The following is a 15,312-nucleotide window of genomic DNA, read 5'->3' on the forward strand; positions in this document are numbered from 1 at the left end:
TCTGCACAATTCCAGACGCTCTGCCGCTCCTCGCCTTCTGCACATGCCCATAGGCTCTTGCCACTCCTCTCCACCTGCTCGGGGGCTCTTGCCGCTGCTGGTCCTCTGCACATGCTCAGGGGGGCGCTGCCGCTGCTGGCCCTCTGCACATGCTCAGGGGCTGCGCGGCCGCTGGCCCACGTCATCAGCGGAGCCCTCCGAGGAGGGCAGGGCAGGGCAGGGCCGGGCCGGGGCTGGCTGGCTGGCTGCAGCGGCCGCCCAGCCGGCCCGACGAGCGGCAGCAGCAGAGGCGGAGCACGTGCGCTGCAGGGCGCCCCGACGGCAGCTGCGCTCCGGGTGCGGCTCGGCTGGGCGACGGCGCGATGCGGCTGCTGCCGGCCCCGATCCCGATCCCGCTGCTGCTGCTGCTGGCGCTGCTGGCGGGGGAGCCCGCGGGCCGCGGGGCGTCGAGCCGCGCCGCCTCCTGCCCGCAGCAGCCCCAGCAGCAGCAGCAGCAGCGCCGGCTGAGCGGGCGCGAGAGGCGCGGGATGCAGCGCGAGATCCTGGCGCTGCTGGGCCTGCCGGGCAGACCCCGGCCCCGGCCGCAGCCCCCGCCCCGGCCGCGGCCCCGGACGCCCTCCGCCTCCGCGCCGCTCTTCATGCTCGACCTCTACCGCGCCCTGGCCCGCCACGACCACCAGGAGGCCGGCGGCAGCGCCTGGCACCCGGGCTGGGCAGGCGGCGGCAGCGCCAGGCTGCCCGGACCCCTGCAGAGGAGGGCGGCCAGCCGCGCGGACACCGTCATGAGCTTCGTCAACCTGGGTGAGTCCGGCGCGGCGACCCCCTGCCCGGGCACGGCCCGCACTGATGCCCTTCCCGCGCCCCGGGAGCCTCCCTGCTGGACTCTGTGCCCCCCCCAGCAGAGGGGGTTCTCGGTGCCACTCTGGGCAGCAGCAGCGCTGGCACACCCCGTTTGAACAAGCCCTAGTGGGGACTAGTGGTCAGAGCCCCCGGAGTCCCTAGTTGTGACAGCACAAAATCCTAGGGGGGGATGACCCCCTCCCTGCCTGGCTTGCTTGCCCACCACCGCTGCGCCCTGCCTGGCACCGCACGCTCCCCTTGGCACGTCCAGCTAGGGACCCGATGCCCCTCTCGTGCCACTCCCTTCCGTGGCCCTGGGAGCAACCCTCGGACCCCGCAAGCCTCCCTGCTGGGCTGTGTGCTGCGAAGCTCCCCCCCCCCCAGCATTGAACCCCCACAGGGGCAAGAGGGCAAGCAGAAGGCGATTCCACCAAGTGCCACCCTGGACAGCAGCAGCACCGGGCACCCTGTTTGCATGCCGGGGCAGCTGTTGCACAAGCACTAGTGGGAACTAGTGGTTAGAGCCTCCCAAACCACTTCTCCCTGTACAAGGAATATACCTCATTGGGAGCCCCCAGTAGTGACAGCAGAAAATCCTAGGGTTTTCAGAACCCGCCCCCCCCCCAAGCAGGGCACCCACCTTACAATCTCCCGCAGCTTGGCTTAATACAGCTCCCTCCAGACTCCTTTCACCCCAAGGTGAATGGCTAGCAGACCCTGCAGGTAAGGAGGCGCAGAGCCAAGTGTTCTAGACCACTGGAGCAGAGGAGCGGCAAAATAAATTTGTTAGCTCAGGGTTTCTCAACCTGTAGGTCGGGACCCACTAAATTTCAGGTGACCCCTGAATGGTGCAGGAGGGACATCCCCATTCATTTCAATAGGCATTTTATTTTTAATGTATTAGACTTGATGCCACCATGATATGTGACTGCATTTGGGGAAATGTGATAGGTCTGTACCTTCAACAGGCCACTATGTCTATGTTTAGTCAGTGAGGCTTACTCCTGAGTAACTGTGGATAGGATTGCAGCCTTTGGGACTTTGGGGGAATTTTTTTTTTTTTTTAACAATCAGCAACTGCTTGGGAGAGTTAGGAGGGTTCTTCTATTTAAATAAATTTTTAAACTTGTGCAGGGTGACCAGGTGTCATAACCGAAAAAGAGGACAAGGCACCCCAACATGTAGGACATCCAAGAAAAATATTGGACATAACAAAATAAAAGCTGAGAACATTCCTATATTGATTTTGTGGGGTTAATTTAATCACTATATTACTAAGGTATTAATAAATTTAAAACTGTATTGCATATAATTTATTAATTATAAAAAGGTCATGTGCTGCCTGTTCACAGGGAAAAGGAGGACATTTAAGTTTTCATAGGACATGAGGTTAAAAAAGAGGGTACGTCCTGGAAAAAGAGGACATTTGGTCCCCCTAAACTTGTGTGTGTTACCCTGAGAGTGAGGAACTTCAATCCACTATAGGAGGGAGGGAGGGAAGCCCTGCTGTCTCTAGTCGGGACAACCCACCAGTCCAAGGCTACAATCCTACCCACACTTACCTGGGAGTAAGCCCCATTGACTATAATGGGTCTTACTTTTGAGTAGACACAGTAGAGTAGACTTGGGCTCTTAGGCAGTCTGAAATTGCAAGAGATTTTTCCATGCTCCAATTGATTTCACTGAGGCTTCTGCCACTGTTGAATGTAAAGCCAAAATAACCCCATTTGACTTGTAAACGGCTTTGCAGTCTTCCTTTTCTGTGCTTTTTCTCTTTTGTGAGCTTGTGAGGTTGGCCATTATTGCGTCCATTTCACAGACTGGGAACCAAGAGAGGGAGAGAGTGGCCCAGGACCATACTCTTGAATCCATGTGGAGGTCTAGCCTCTCAGATCAGAGTCTAACAGTCAGTTCCGCAAACTCGTGTCATACAGAGAGCTGAAGTTAGCATTCATGGTGCCTGGGCTGGTGTGACATCATTAAGCAGGATGTAATGTCATTAAGCAGATGATGGCTAGAAATAAGCACTTTCTTCTCACATAGAAACTCATAAGCTGCAAATAGAAGAGAAAATGTGCAAACCATGTTTTCAAGATATGGGTTATCAAGCTGGGAGAGCCCAATTATAATAGGGCGGCAGACAAATTGCTTCTGGAGGTCACATTCAGCTCGCAGGCCTTATGCTTGACACCCCTGTCCTAGAGCCTGAGACAGCATGCCAAACACTGCCCCCCAACTTGGTCAGGAATTGGATTTGCAGCCTCTGTCCCTCTTCTTCCCTAGATTGGGAAACAAAAAGGGAGATGGGAAATGGAGGTGGGCTAGCCCATCACTCTCCTCCATGCTTCCTCTTTCTCCTGAGTCTTTTCCAGTCAAAGAAAGGATTAGAAGCACTAGATATGAGTTGGGAAATGGAGAAAGGCAACACCACCACCACCACTACTCAGTGATTGCTTCAGTTGGCCTCATGGATGGGCCAGCCATAGTTCTGAGTTTTGCAAAAATTGACAACACACAACAATGAAATCTTGGTAGTTCTTTGCTTTCTGGAAGATGGCATGTCTTCCTGCAGGGACACTGAAAGTGGGACGTGTCTGTCTTGCTCTTCATGGCTGACAGGCAGACAGACAAATGGCTCTAACACATGTCAGGACCCCAATCTCTCCTCCCCCCCCCAAAAAAAAATCTCTTTGGGAGGGGAATTTGGAGAGCAGTGACTGGTACAGAAAGGATGAAAGGTAAAGGTCCCCCCCCCGGCATTAAGCCTAGTTATGTCCGACTCTAGGTTGGCAGGAGCTGGGACAAGCAACAAGAGCTCGCCCTGTCACGCAGTTTTGAACTGCCAACCTTGCTGTCAGCTCAGTGGTTTAGCCCACTGTGCCACCACGTCCCTCGCTGCAGCCCCTTGCACCACTGCTCCACTCCAAATTTTCCCCCATGAGTTGCTATTCCTTTGGAAAAGTAGCCAAGCAGTCTTTGTTACACATTTGTGTGTTTAATGTCTTGTTGTGCTGGTTTATGCAATCAGAGGAGTTCATGGGCTGCTCTATTGTGTGTCAGAGTCTGCCCCACGGAAAAGATGAAAAACTCCCTGCTCACAGAATACCAGCACTTCAGAAAGTCAGGGTCATCACTACCACTACTCTCCCTCCTTAGTTGCAACAAGGAAATGTGGAGGCAGGGAGGGTGGTGGACTCAGGTGTTGGATGTACTCTAGCCAGGCAAGCAACTGACTGAGGACCCACGCCTATCAGAGGGTCCAGCGGGCTGAACTGACCCCTGGCCTGAATCTCTGGTATTGCTGGCAATGGCCAAAGTGCTATGGGGGCAAGCATGGAGATTCCATTGCCATCACCCCCAGCTACTTAATACCCAGGGCTGGCTTTAAGCCAATTAGACCTACTGTTCCCAATTGGGCCCCACTCCTAAGGGCCCCAAATATAGCTTAGATTACAGTAGGGTAATCAAATACACACAACACCACATTACAATGACCATTTTGGATTTTTTTTTCCTAAACAAAAAATAAAATTAATCTTTGCTAAATCATTTCCCAATCACTAAAACAAGTGGTTTTGTAACTATTTACTTTTCAAAGGTAATCTACACATTTTGTTTGTTTACTTGTAGGCTTACAGGTTTGCAGTGTTACACTGAAATATGCTGAGATCCATTTGGTCCATTAACTCACATGCACTTTTTCAGCGCACACATAGGGCCCAGTCCTATCCAATTTTCCAGTGCCGGTGCTGCTGTGCCAATGGGTCATGCACTGCATCTTGTGGTGGGGCAGCAGTCACAGAGGCCCCCTTAAAGTATGGGAACATTTGTTCCCTTACCTTGGGGCTGCATTGCAGCTATACCGGTGCTGGAAAATTAGATAGGATTGGGCCCTTAGATAGCTTTCCATTCTGTCACAGAGATATGCAGTCTGTAACAGATTTCATTTCTATCTCTGAGATTCTACATTCCTTGGCTGTGAACCTGGGGCCCTTCAAAAAAATGTTTCTAACTGGGCCCAGCAGCTCCTAAAGTCAGCCCTGCTGGCTTTAGCCCCCAACCCTCCTCTACATTTCCTCTTTTGCTCTACTTCCTTCTTCCTTTTCAAATCCAGAGAGGGAGAGGAGGACCAGTGGAAGCAGGTGCTCAGGGGGTGGGGTGGGAATCTTTGCCCACCATCAATCTGCCTGAAGAACCATCCCAATCCTATGCATGCCTACAACAGAAGTAAATCCCATTATAGTCAATAGGGCTTGCTCCCAGGTAAGTGTGAATAGGATTGCAGCCCCAGTCAGCCAACCTCATAGACATGAGATTTTTAGCATGACCCCCTTCTCTTTGATCTTTGTAGAGAGGTATTTGGGGATGGGGGGGATGGGACTGTGTTCAAGCATGTAATCACCACCCCTCCCTGCAGCCTTGATTGTGCTATGTAAACCAGTCCATGCTAATTCCCACATTGGAGCAGACATGCAGAAGATAAGTCCTTGGAGGCTTTCCTGGCTTCTCTGTAATGCTGGGTGCAATCCTAACCCACTTTCCAGCACCAACATAAGGACAATGCAGCGCTGAGGTAAAGGAACAAACATTCCCTTACTTTAGGGAGGCCTCCGTGATTGCCACCCAACTGCAGGATGCAGCACATGCCCCATGTGCACAGCTATGCCAGTGCTGGAAAGTTGGTTAGGATTTGGACCAATGGGAACTAGCCCTGGCAGGTGGGTGATGAATTTTAGCAAGGGTTGCTTCCTGTGGAATGACTGAGCATGGCTGGGTTGCGCTGCCCGTTTTGTTCAGCACAGCCTCCTTCACCCCAAATAAGATGAGAGTGGGGGAGGGGGGCAGTGAAGGATAGACAAGGCAAACCAGGTCCAGCCGTGATAGTGGTGCTCACCACTGTGCAAATGTACCCAGGATAGGACTTGGTGGGTCCCCAGAGCTGAGGATCTGTGTTGCTACATTAGCAGGCAAGAGGAAAGCAAAGGGGGAAGCAGGAGAGGCCAGGGGAGAGGCCTTCATCTCCTCCATTTCCATGGACAGGGTGGAACAAATGATTTAATGTTGTGACACTTGGACCAATGAATCAAAGCAGCACTTTGGGTTGCCTTGCGGAAGGGGTGCTGGAATCCAGTTGAGCTGGTTCCCGTCTGAACTGCTGACTTACTGAAACTCCCAGCGGTGCGAGAAGCACAAGAGGTGGTGGTTTCCTAACCAGCATCCCCCCAAGAAACCTCCCTTGGTTTTTTATTATTATTATTATTATTATTATTATTTGCAGTTTGGAACCAGCCCTCTGCCTGGGGCGTGCTGGAGGTAACCATTTCAGCCTGCATGCTAGAGATGAAATTGGATTTAAATGTCTAGGTTGGCTTAAGACTTTTGGGAGAAAAAAAAAAACCCAGAATGGCAATTGCTCCCTTCTCCCCATTAACTAACATGGAACCGGGCTGTGGGGAGTGGGCCCCCGCAAAAACCTGCATTGCAGCTCCCAAACAGGCCCTGAGCAGGCCAATTTTCAAGCAATTTATAAAATCCGTAATAGCGCTTGCAGTGGTGTGATGGGATATTTGGTCAGTTGTGTAGGTTTGAATGTGCTGCACAGGCTTTTGTTGAGTAGTGCAAAAATAGTGATGATGATTAAAACTCTGCATCGGGCAGTACTTGGACCGCTCCCCTGCGAACGTTGCCTGACATATGTACCAATTCGCATTCCAGATGTGTAAAGCGGAGGCACTTCCCTCCCCTTCCCAGCACCACACACAGCAAGAACCCTGCCCTGCAGCTGGAAGGATGCCAGATTCGAAGAATTACTGGGATGTCAGTTAAAACGCACATCCTAATTAGCTTTGATGTATGTGAGAAGAGCTGAGATAAGTGGCAGGTAGGGAACATGGGTAATTGTGGGAAAAGACTGAAAGGGACTGCTCCAGCCTCCCTTCGAGCTGTGGCTTTTTTTAGATTCAGCCCGGAAAAACTTCACTGGCCTTCTGGAGGAGAAGCCTATCCTGGTGCAAAGGGTCACCTGGTTGCTAAAGCAGGGCCTGCCTCTGAGCCCTGGCTGTGAGATGAACGGAGGCAGGTAGTGGAGTGGCAGCGAGTGACGGCTTCTACCTGCCCACTCCCAGGGACACCTTGCAGAATCAGAGGCTCAGAAGGGGCACTCTCAATGAAAATTTTCCCAGGGGTGGCAGCAGGGTGGACTTCTGTATCGGAGGAGTTGATTTATTGGAGGGATTGTGCCCAACAGCAGTGGTGTCACAGGGGTTTGTGTCACCCGGTGCAGGAGGCCAGCGCATCACCCCCATGATGCTCCCATGTGGGGCAGCACCCCAGGCAGTGGGTGTGGTGACGCACCATCGCCCTATCCCCGCTGGTTTTTGGCTTTAACGTTTGATGGATTAGGGATATTTCGACACGGTTTTTTTCCATTGCATTCTGCATGAAATTATGCATCAGATGATATATAACATGTTGGTAATGTTCGAAAACACCGTGATTTTAAACATTTTGGCCAGTAGTGGTGTCACCCCTGTGCAGCCTGTACCCCCCCCAGTGATGCCACTGCCCAACAATTAGGTTTATTATTTTCCTTTCAACACTTTGCCATCCTGCTTCCAAGGAGCTCAGGCTGCAGTACGCATGCAAAATAAGTTGCCCCCCCCACCTCCCATAAACTCTCCCATTTTTCATTAAGCAAGAAGGAGCCGTGTCTCGTCCTTTTACCAACTGTATGACTGTGTCGTCAAGCAATTTGTGAGATGTCTCGGATGCCTCACTGTTACGTGTTCCCAAGCAAACACTAAGCAAATTTTGCACTCAGAACAAATGATGAAAGTGAAATGTGTGGTGTCTCTGCTTATTGCATTTGGCAGAATTTATTTCAAGTGTTTAAATGTTCTGGAATTCTTGGCAGGGAAGGAAAAGCAAGGAAATAAATAAAGCAGGGGAAAATAAGAATAAGCAGGAAAATAAAATATAAAAATAATAATAATAATAATAAGCAGGAGGTCTGTTCTAGAGGGTTAAGCCTCCGTCTGCCTGAAGATAACATCCACAAGGTCGCCAGTTCGAGGCCACCGGCACCGTGAACGGGGAGACCTTGAAGCAGCTGATAAGCTGAAGCCGAGCTATTCCATCTGCTCTGAGCGTGGGAGGATGGAGGCCAGAATGTGAAGCCAGATCGGAATGAAACACCTGAATGTAGTGGTTCTTGAAAAAAAGAACCTTCTTTCAAATTGTAAAAATCCCTATTTAATAAGGGATTTAAATAAAGCCTGCCTATGTAAACCGCCTTGAATAAAGTCTTGAATAAAGACCAAGAAAGGCGGTATATAAATACCTGTTATAATAATAATAATAATAATAAACAAACAAACAAACAAACAAACAAACAAACAAACAAACAAACAATGCAGGGAAATCCTGCATCAGCCCAAGGCCCATGTACTCCAGCATCATCCACCTTTGCACAGTGGCCAGCCCACAAGAAGAGCATACAGGTGAATGCACCTCTCCCATTGCTGCTGCCCTGCAACTGGTGCGCATAGACTGCCTCTGAACCTGGAGGCAGAGCAAAGCCGTCATGTCAAGCAGCCATAAAGACTTGTTCTCCCTTTACAAGCCATTCAGGCCAGTGGCCAGCATCACTTCTTGCCAGCATCACTTCTTGTGGTAGCCAGCCCCATGAATTAATTGTGCCCGGTGTGAAGACGTTTTTCCCAGTTGTCTGTTGTAAATCTCCCACCAATCAGTTTTTTTTTAATTGAAAGACTCGGGTTTTTTTATTGTTGTGAAAGGAAGAAAAACTTCTCTCTATCCATCCACGATGCTTAATTTTATATGCCTCAAGAATGTCTCTCCTTAATTTCCTTTTTTCTGAACTAAAAAATCACAAACGTTGTATGTAGCCTTTCCTTCTAATGAAAGTGCTCTTGATCAGGGGTTTCCAAACCAACAGTGTGTCCCAGATTCATACTTTATTTATTTATTTATTGGGATCATGGCACAACAAAGGTGGAAGACCACTGCTCTAGTTCCCTGATCAAAATGTTCCTCTTCTTTAACATGTTTTCAGTTTTTGCTCTCTAAGCTCTCTAAGCATGAACACTTGTAACTTGCCCTCTCTTTTGGGGGGTAAAAGTTTGTGTTTTATTATAACTGGTATCCTGATTGTGTTTCAAAGTGAAAATATTAAATAACTGCATTTGAAAACTGCCTACCCCCATTTCCTGTGCTGTCCATCAGAACTTGAATAGATTCCACGTTTTGTGGAGCAAAAAATAAAAACACAAAGCTTTTTCGGAATCAAAGTAAATAAAATTTGCTGACACCCCATGGTATGAGTACTCATGGATTTCTGTCGGGAATATACACCCTACCCCTTATGTACTGCAAAGATCAGAAATACACAAGCCCTCCCCACCCTTTCGCCTGCAGGCTGAGTTCACCTTTGGTAACATCTCCAGAGGGAGAACATACGGCAGGCCTCTTGCACCAGAGAAATTCTGAGAACATTTTAAATTTAGGATTCTTGCTAGCTGCCTTGATTTCGAACGGAAACAGTAGCTGGATCGCACTCCCCGTCCTGACCGCAAGGCCTGCGGACACCAAATGCCAAGAGGAAACTGAGGTTGCCTTCTGGGAGTCGCTCATTGTCCACGGCAACTATTTTTGGGGAAGTACAGAATGCTTGTGGGAGCCACCCAGTTTAATGGCTTGCTTATGAGCAAGGAATGGTGGAGCAGCTGGGCAGCCCCAGAGCTGGGATCTTTCCATGCAGTGGTTCCCAGACTTTTCATCATCAGGACCCACTTTTTAAAATGACACAATATAGGAACCCACCTATCTTTATGGGACTTTTAAACAAGGTGATCTAGAAAGAAATTATTTATGTTTACTTACTTACTTACTTACTTACTTACTTACTTACTTACTTACTTACAAGTAATATTTTGTTTGTTTATTGGGAGGGCTCTATTCAGTTCTCATAATGAGGCAGACTGAATGAATAGCCTCAAGGCTTGAGGGGCTTACAGCCCAATCCTATGCATGTCTACTCAGAAGTAAGTCCTATTATAGTCAATAAGGCTTCCTCCCATATAAGTGTGGATAGGATTGCAGCCTTTGTCATGTGACCCAACCTACACCTGCCTCCGCTACCTGTCATTGAGGGACTTGGGAAAACCATACCAGTAAAAAGACGCTCAAATATTTATCTCCCTGGATTTACACAAGCTGGCAAATCGCAGGAACTCAGCTCTTTGCAGAGCAGTTAGCAGCTGTCTTGCAAATCGCAGGAGTTCGCAGCCCAATCCTATGCTTGTCTGAGTAGAAGTAAGTCCCATTAAGTTCAGTGTGGCTTATTCCAAGGAAAGTGTGCATAGGATTGCAGTCTCAGCTCTTTGCAGGGCAGTTAACAGCTATCTGTTTTTTGAAAAGCCTCAAGACTTGAGGCAATGAGTTATCTGATCTTTCAGTCACCCATTGTGGAGGCTCTGCATGACCCACCTGAAATCAGTCCCAACCCACGGTTTGAGAAATGCTATGTTTATGTATTGTCTTGGCCTTTAGTAATCTCCTGGATGAAAGGCCTGTGAGGGGGGTAAACCTCCTGGGTACAATCCCCTGGGAATTTTTCCTGCAGAAGCACTCCCTAACCCCAAAATGAAGAATGGGAGCTGCACCAGAGCTCACTAGGCACCACTTTTTCCTACCATAATAGAACAAATAAAGTTCAGTAGGGGCAAAAATACTGTCTTCTTGCGTATAGGTACAAAAACTTTGAGGCGCGAGTACAGGAGTGGGGAGAACCGAGTTGGTCGCAGCACACATGACTCTAGCAGCACAAAAGGATCTAGGTGGCTTAGTGGAACACAAGGTGAACATGAGCACTATGTTTTAAGGATGACATTGTTAAGCTGGAGCAGGTTCAGTGAAGGGCAGGTGAAGTTGGTGAAGAATCCAAGTGAAGATAGCGAGTCTGGAATCCATGTCCTATGCAGAATGCTTAAAAGATCTTGGTGCGTTTAGCATGGAGAAAAAGAAGGGGAGATATTATAGCTGTCTTCTGGTATCCAAAGGGCTGTCATGCATAAGGAGGGAAATTGCTTTTTGTGGCTCTTTAGGACTAGAATATAAGTTGTCAGTTGGCATCCCTCAGTCTCGGAAGACTATGGTATCATCACACTCTGAATAGTGGTTCCGGAACAGTGTCCTCTCCAGTGCGTGAAACCTGGGTAAGGTAGATATAATAATAATAATAATAATAACAACAATAATAACAATAACAATAACAACAACAACAACAACAGGTATTTATATACCGCCTTTCTTGGTCTTTATTCAAGACTTTATTCAGGGCGGTTTACATAGGCAGGCTTTATTTAAATCCCTTATTAAATAGGGATTTTTACAATTGAAAGAAGGTTCTTTCTTTCAAGAACCACTACATTCAGGTGTTTCATTTCGATCTGGCTTCACATTCTGGCCTCCATCCTCCCACACTCAGAGCAGATGGAATAGCTCGGCTTCAGCTTGTCAGCTGCTTCAGGGTCGCATGGTGCTGGTGGCCTCGAACCGGCAACCTTGTGGATGTTATCTTCAGGCAGATGGAGACTCTACCCTCTAGACCAGACCTCCTGCCCTATCTATATAGTCTATTATATATGGAGGATAGACTATTACCCATATATGGAGGATAGACTATTACCCATGCAGCAAATCCCCCCTCTCCACGTCGCTGAAATGGTCCAATGGAAAGGCAGAAGCCAGTACGGTTGGTTCCAGTGGCATTGCAGGAGTTGCCAGAACGTGACTGTGTTCAGCCATGAAATGCCTTAGGGACCCCGGCTCTGGATTTTGCCTTGAGGTTGACTCCTGAAGCCTCTTCCATAACTGGATATAGCCACAAGGCAGTGGAGGTTTGGGATAAGAGTTTTCCTTCTCTCAGATGAGCTGCCTTCCCAGGCTAACGAGTCCCATCTACGCCTCTTACGACAAGTACAGCCAAACCAAGGGCCTATTCTTATCCCCAGCCCCCAGGGGAAAGAATATAAGAACATAAGAAAATAAGAACAGCCCCACTGGATCAGGCCATAGGCCCATCTAGTCCAGCTTCCTGTATCTCACAGCGGCCCACCAAATGCCCCAGGTAGCACACCTGATGACAAGAGACCTGCATCCTGGTGCCCTCCCTTGCATGGGCATTCTGACATAGCCCATTTCTAAAATCAGGAGGTTGCACATACGCATCATGGCTTGTAACCCATAATGGATTTTTCCTCCAGAAACTTGTCCAATCCCCTTTTAAAGGCATCCAAGTCAGATGCTGTCACCACATCCTGCGGCAAGGAGTTCCACAGACCAACCACACGCTGAGTAATGAAATATTTTCTTTTATCTGTCCTAACTCTCCCAACACTCAATTTTAGTGGATGTCCCCTGGTTCTAGTGTTATGTGAGAGTGTAAAGAGCATCTCTCTATCCACTCTGTCCATCCCTGCTTAATTTTGTATGTCTCAATCATGTCCTCCCTCAGGCGTCTCTTTTCTAGGCTGAAGAGGCCCAAACACCATAGCTTTTCCTCATAAGGAAGGTGCCCCAGCCCAGTAATCATCTTAGTCGCTCTCTTTTGCACCTTTTCCATTTCCACTATGTCCTTTTTGAGATGTGGCAACCAGAACTGGACACAATACTCCAAGTGTGGCCTTACCATCGATTTGTACAACAGCATTATAATATTAGCAGTTTTGTTCTCAATACCTTTTCTAATGATCCCAAGCATAGAATTAACCTTCTTTACTGCCGCCGCACATTGGGTCGACACTTTCATCGACCTGTCCACCACCACCCCAAGATCTCTCTCCTGATCTGTCACAGACAGCTCAGAACCCATTAGCCTATATGTGAAGTTTTGATTTTTTGCCCCAATGTGCATGACTTTACACTTACATTGAAACGCATCTGCCATTTTGCTGCCCATTCTGCCAGTTTGGAGAGATCCTTCTGGAGCTCCTCACAATCATGCCTGGTCTTCACTGCTCGGAAAAGTTTGGTGTCGTCTGCAAATTTAGCCACCTCACTGCTCACCCCTCTCTCCAGGTCATTTATGAAGAGGTTAAAAAGCACCGGTCCCAGGACAGATCCTTGGGGCACACCGCTTTTCACCTCTCTCCATTGTAAAATTTGCCCATTGACACCCATTCTCTGTTTCCTGATCTTCAACCAGGTCTCATTCCAGGAGAGGATCTGTCCTCTAATTCCCTGACTGTGGAGTTTTCTCAGCAGCCTTTGGTGATGGACCGTGTCGCCTTCTGAAAGTCCAGATATATAATGTCCACGGGTTCTCCCACATGCCCGTTGACCTTTTCAAAGAATTCTATAAAGTTCGTGAGGCAAGACTTACCCTTACAGAAGCCATGCTGACTCTCCCTCAGCAAGGCCTGTTCATCTATGTGTTTTGAGATTCTATCTTTGATGAGGCATTCCACCATCTTACCCGGTATAGATGTTAGGCTGACTGGCCTATAGTTTCCTAGATCCCTCCTCTTTCCCTTTTAATTAATTAATTAATGGGTTTGAATTATAGGGAAGTAGATTTTGGTAGTAGGGAGAATGTCCTAAATGTAAGAGCTGTCTGGCTCTGGAACTCTCAGCCTCATGCCATAATAGGTTCTCCCTTGCTGGAGGTTTTCAAGCAGAGGCTGAACAGCCACTTGTCAAGAATGCTGTAGGAATTGCCTCCACTGAACTAAATGGGGTTGGATTAGATGACCTCTAAGATACCTTCCAGTTCTCTGATAATCTTGATTCCAATTGTGGCCACCTGGGTGCTTCTGCAGACGTGGTAAGTGAAGTGCAGTTTGCTCCATGCAGTTGCTCTTCTGCATTGGGGCTTTTCAAGCACAGACCAGATGGCCATCTGTCAGAGATGCTGTAGTCCCCTGCATTGAGCAGGGGATCTCTAAGGTCCCTTCCAATACTACGAGTAGCATTCTGTGATTCTATGAAAATGTAACTGCCAAAATTCTCCCTTCTGTGCAATTGTCAAAACAATGCTGAACTAGAGAGACAGTCAACCTTAATCTTAAATCTTAGAAATGTTCTTATCTCTCCCCCCTCCCAACCTCTTCCATGAATTTGTCTAACAGCCAATCCTAACTAACTTACCAGTGCCAATGCGGCCATGCCATGCTGCATCCTGTGGTGGTGCTCAGGCCTCCTCAATGTAACAGAACATTTGTTAGGATGGAACATTTGTCAGTGCTGGAGAGTTGGTTAGGGTTGGGCTGTAAAACTTCTCCAAAGTTATCTGAGCTAGTGGCCATCATCGCATCTTGTGGCAATGAGTTCCATAAGTTAATGATGTGTTTGTGTTAGCACTGTTCTTTTTGAAGAGAAGACTTTTGTATTAGTACTATGCGGGAACAACCCACCCTCTTGCCCATCTCTCTTCTAACATTTTCCCGTCAGACCCCAAACAAACAGTGCCGTTTCTGAACTCCTCTGAAAAGTTCTTGGACACCAGGCAGCCGTCTCGGGACCCGAGGTCAGCTAAGCCTGCAGGATGTTGCTCTTTTCAGCTCTTGGCCTCCGTGCCCAAATTTGGGTGGAGCTGCTTCCCTTCTGTCCGTTTTAGCAAGCAAAACAGCTGGGGGCACATGGGAGAGCAGAGTGGGCGCTCGGGAAGGCAGCTGGGCAGCCTGGTTCCCTTTTGGAGACGGCATAATTGCTAACTGGTGGCCTTCCCCTCTGCTTCACCAGCAGTTGGTTTTTGTCTTCCTTTTGCACACAAGGCAGCTGAAGAAACACCCAGTGCAAGTGTTAGAAAGTTCTACTTGTGCCCATGCAGTCTGGGAAAGCCTCGCTCTTCGCAGAGCAGGGAAGCTTTGCCCATATTTTTCTTCACCCAAAGGTAGATAGGCAAATATTTCCCACTTGATACTCATTCCTGAATCTCTTCTGAGCCAAGTCCTGAAGGAAGCTGAGAAAATATTTTGGTTCCATGTGGCCACAGCATTGCATTTTTAGGAGCTGGAGGTTCAGATGCTTGGGTTTTTCCCAGCCCCAAGTATAGCATGTCTGACTGGACAGGGTGGTGTTAATAATGTAGTGCATCTGTTGTAGCGAAGCTGCTGCCAGAAGGATGCAAACCTTGCAGAATGTGTCGCTGGCTGCAGGATTCAGCTTCCAAAGTGCACTGCGTCTAATGCCTAAATGCTCAATTAACCGTACACTGTTGCCTTAAACATAGACAGCCACTTTCTGTTGATGCATCTACCTGAGCATTATGTTCTACACTGAATGACAGCAGCTAACCAGGGTTTCAGGCAGGTCTCTCCGAGGCTGATCGCAAGATGCTCTTGGGGAATGAACTTGTGAAGCTTCAGTCCCTGCTTAGATACAGCCCACCCCAAATTTCCTTTCATTCCTTAGAGTAGGAGAAACCTTACAGCTGGCCAGGGTTAGAAGTCC

The 15,312-nt window shown here is 48.5% G+C and overlaps 1 protein-coding gene across 1 annotated transcript in view; it reads left to right on the forward strand.

Moving 5' to 3' along the window:
* The first annotated feature begins 614 nt into the window (after positions 1-614).
* Positions 615-15,312, forward strand: part of LOC136661239 (bone morphogenetic protein 8B-like) — a 46,140-nt gene continuing 31,442 nt past the window's right edge. The window contains exon 1 of the mRNA XM_066638324.1: positions 615-801. Coding sequence (XP_066494421.1) covers positions 639-801 — 163 coding nt within the window. The 5' untranslated portion in view covers positions 615-638. The remainder of the gene's footprint in view (positions 802-15,312) is intronic.

The sequence above is a fragment of the Tiliqua scincoides genome, chromosome 10 (assembly GCF_035046505.1).
Source record: "Tiliqua scincoides isolate rTilSci1 chromosome 10, rTilSci1.hap2, whole genome shotgun sequence".
In the NCBI taxonomy this organism is placed as follows: Eukaryota; Metazoa; Chordata; class Lepidosauria; order Squamata; family Scincidae; genus Tiliqua; species Tiliqua scincoides.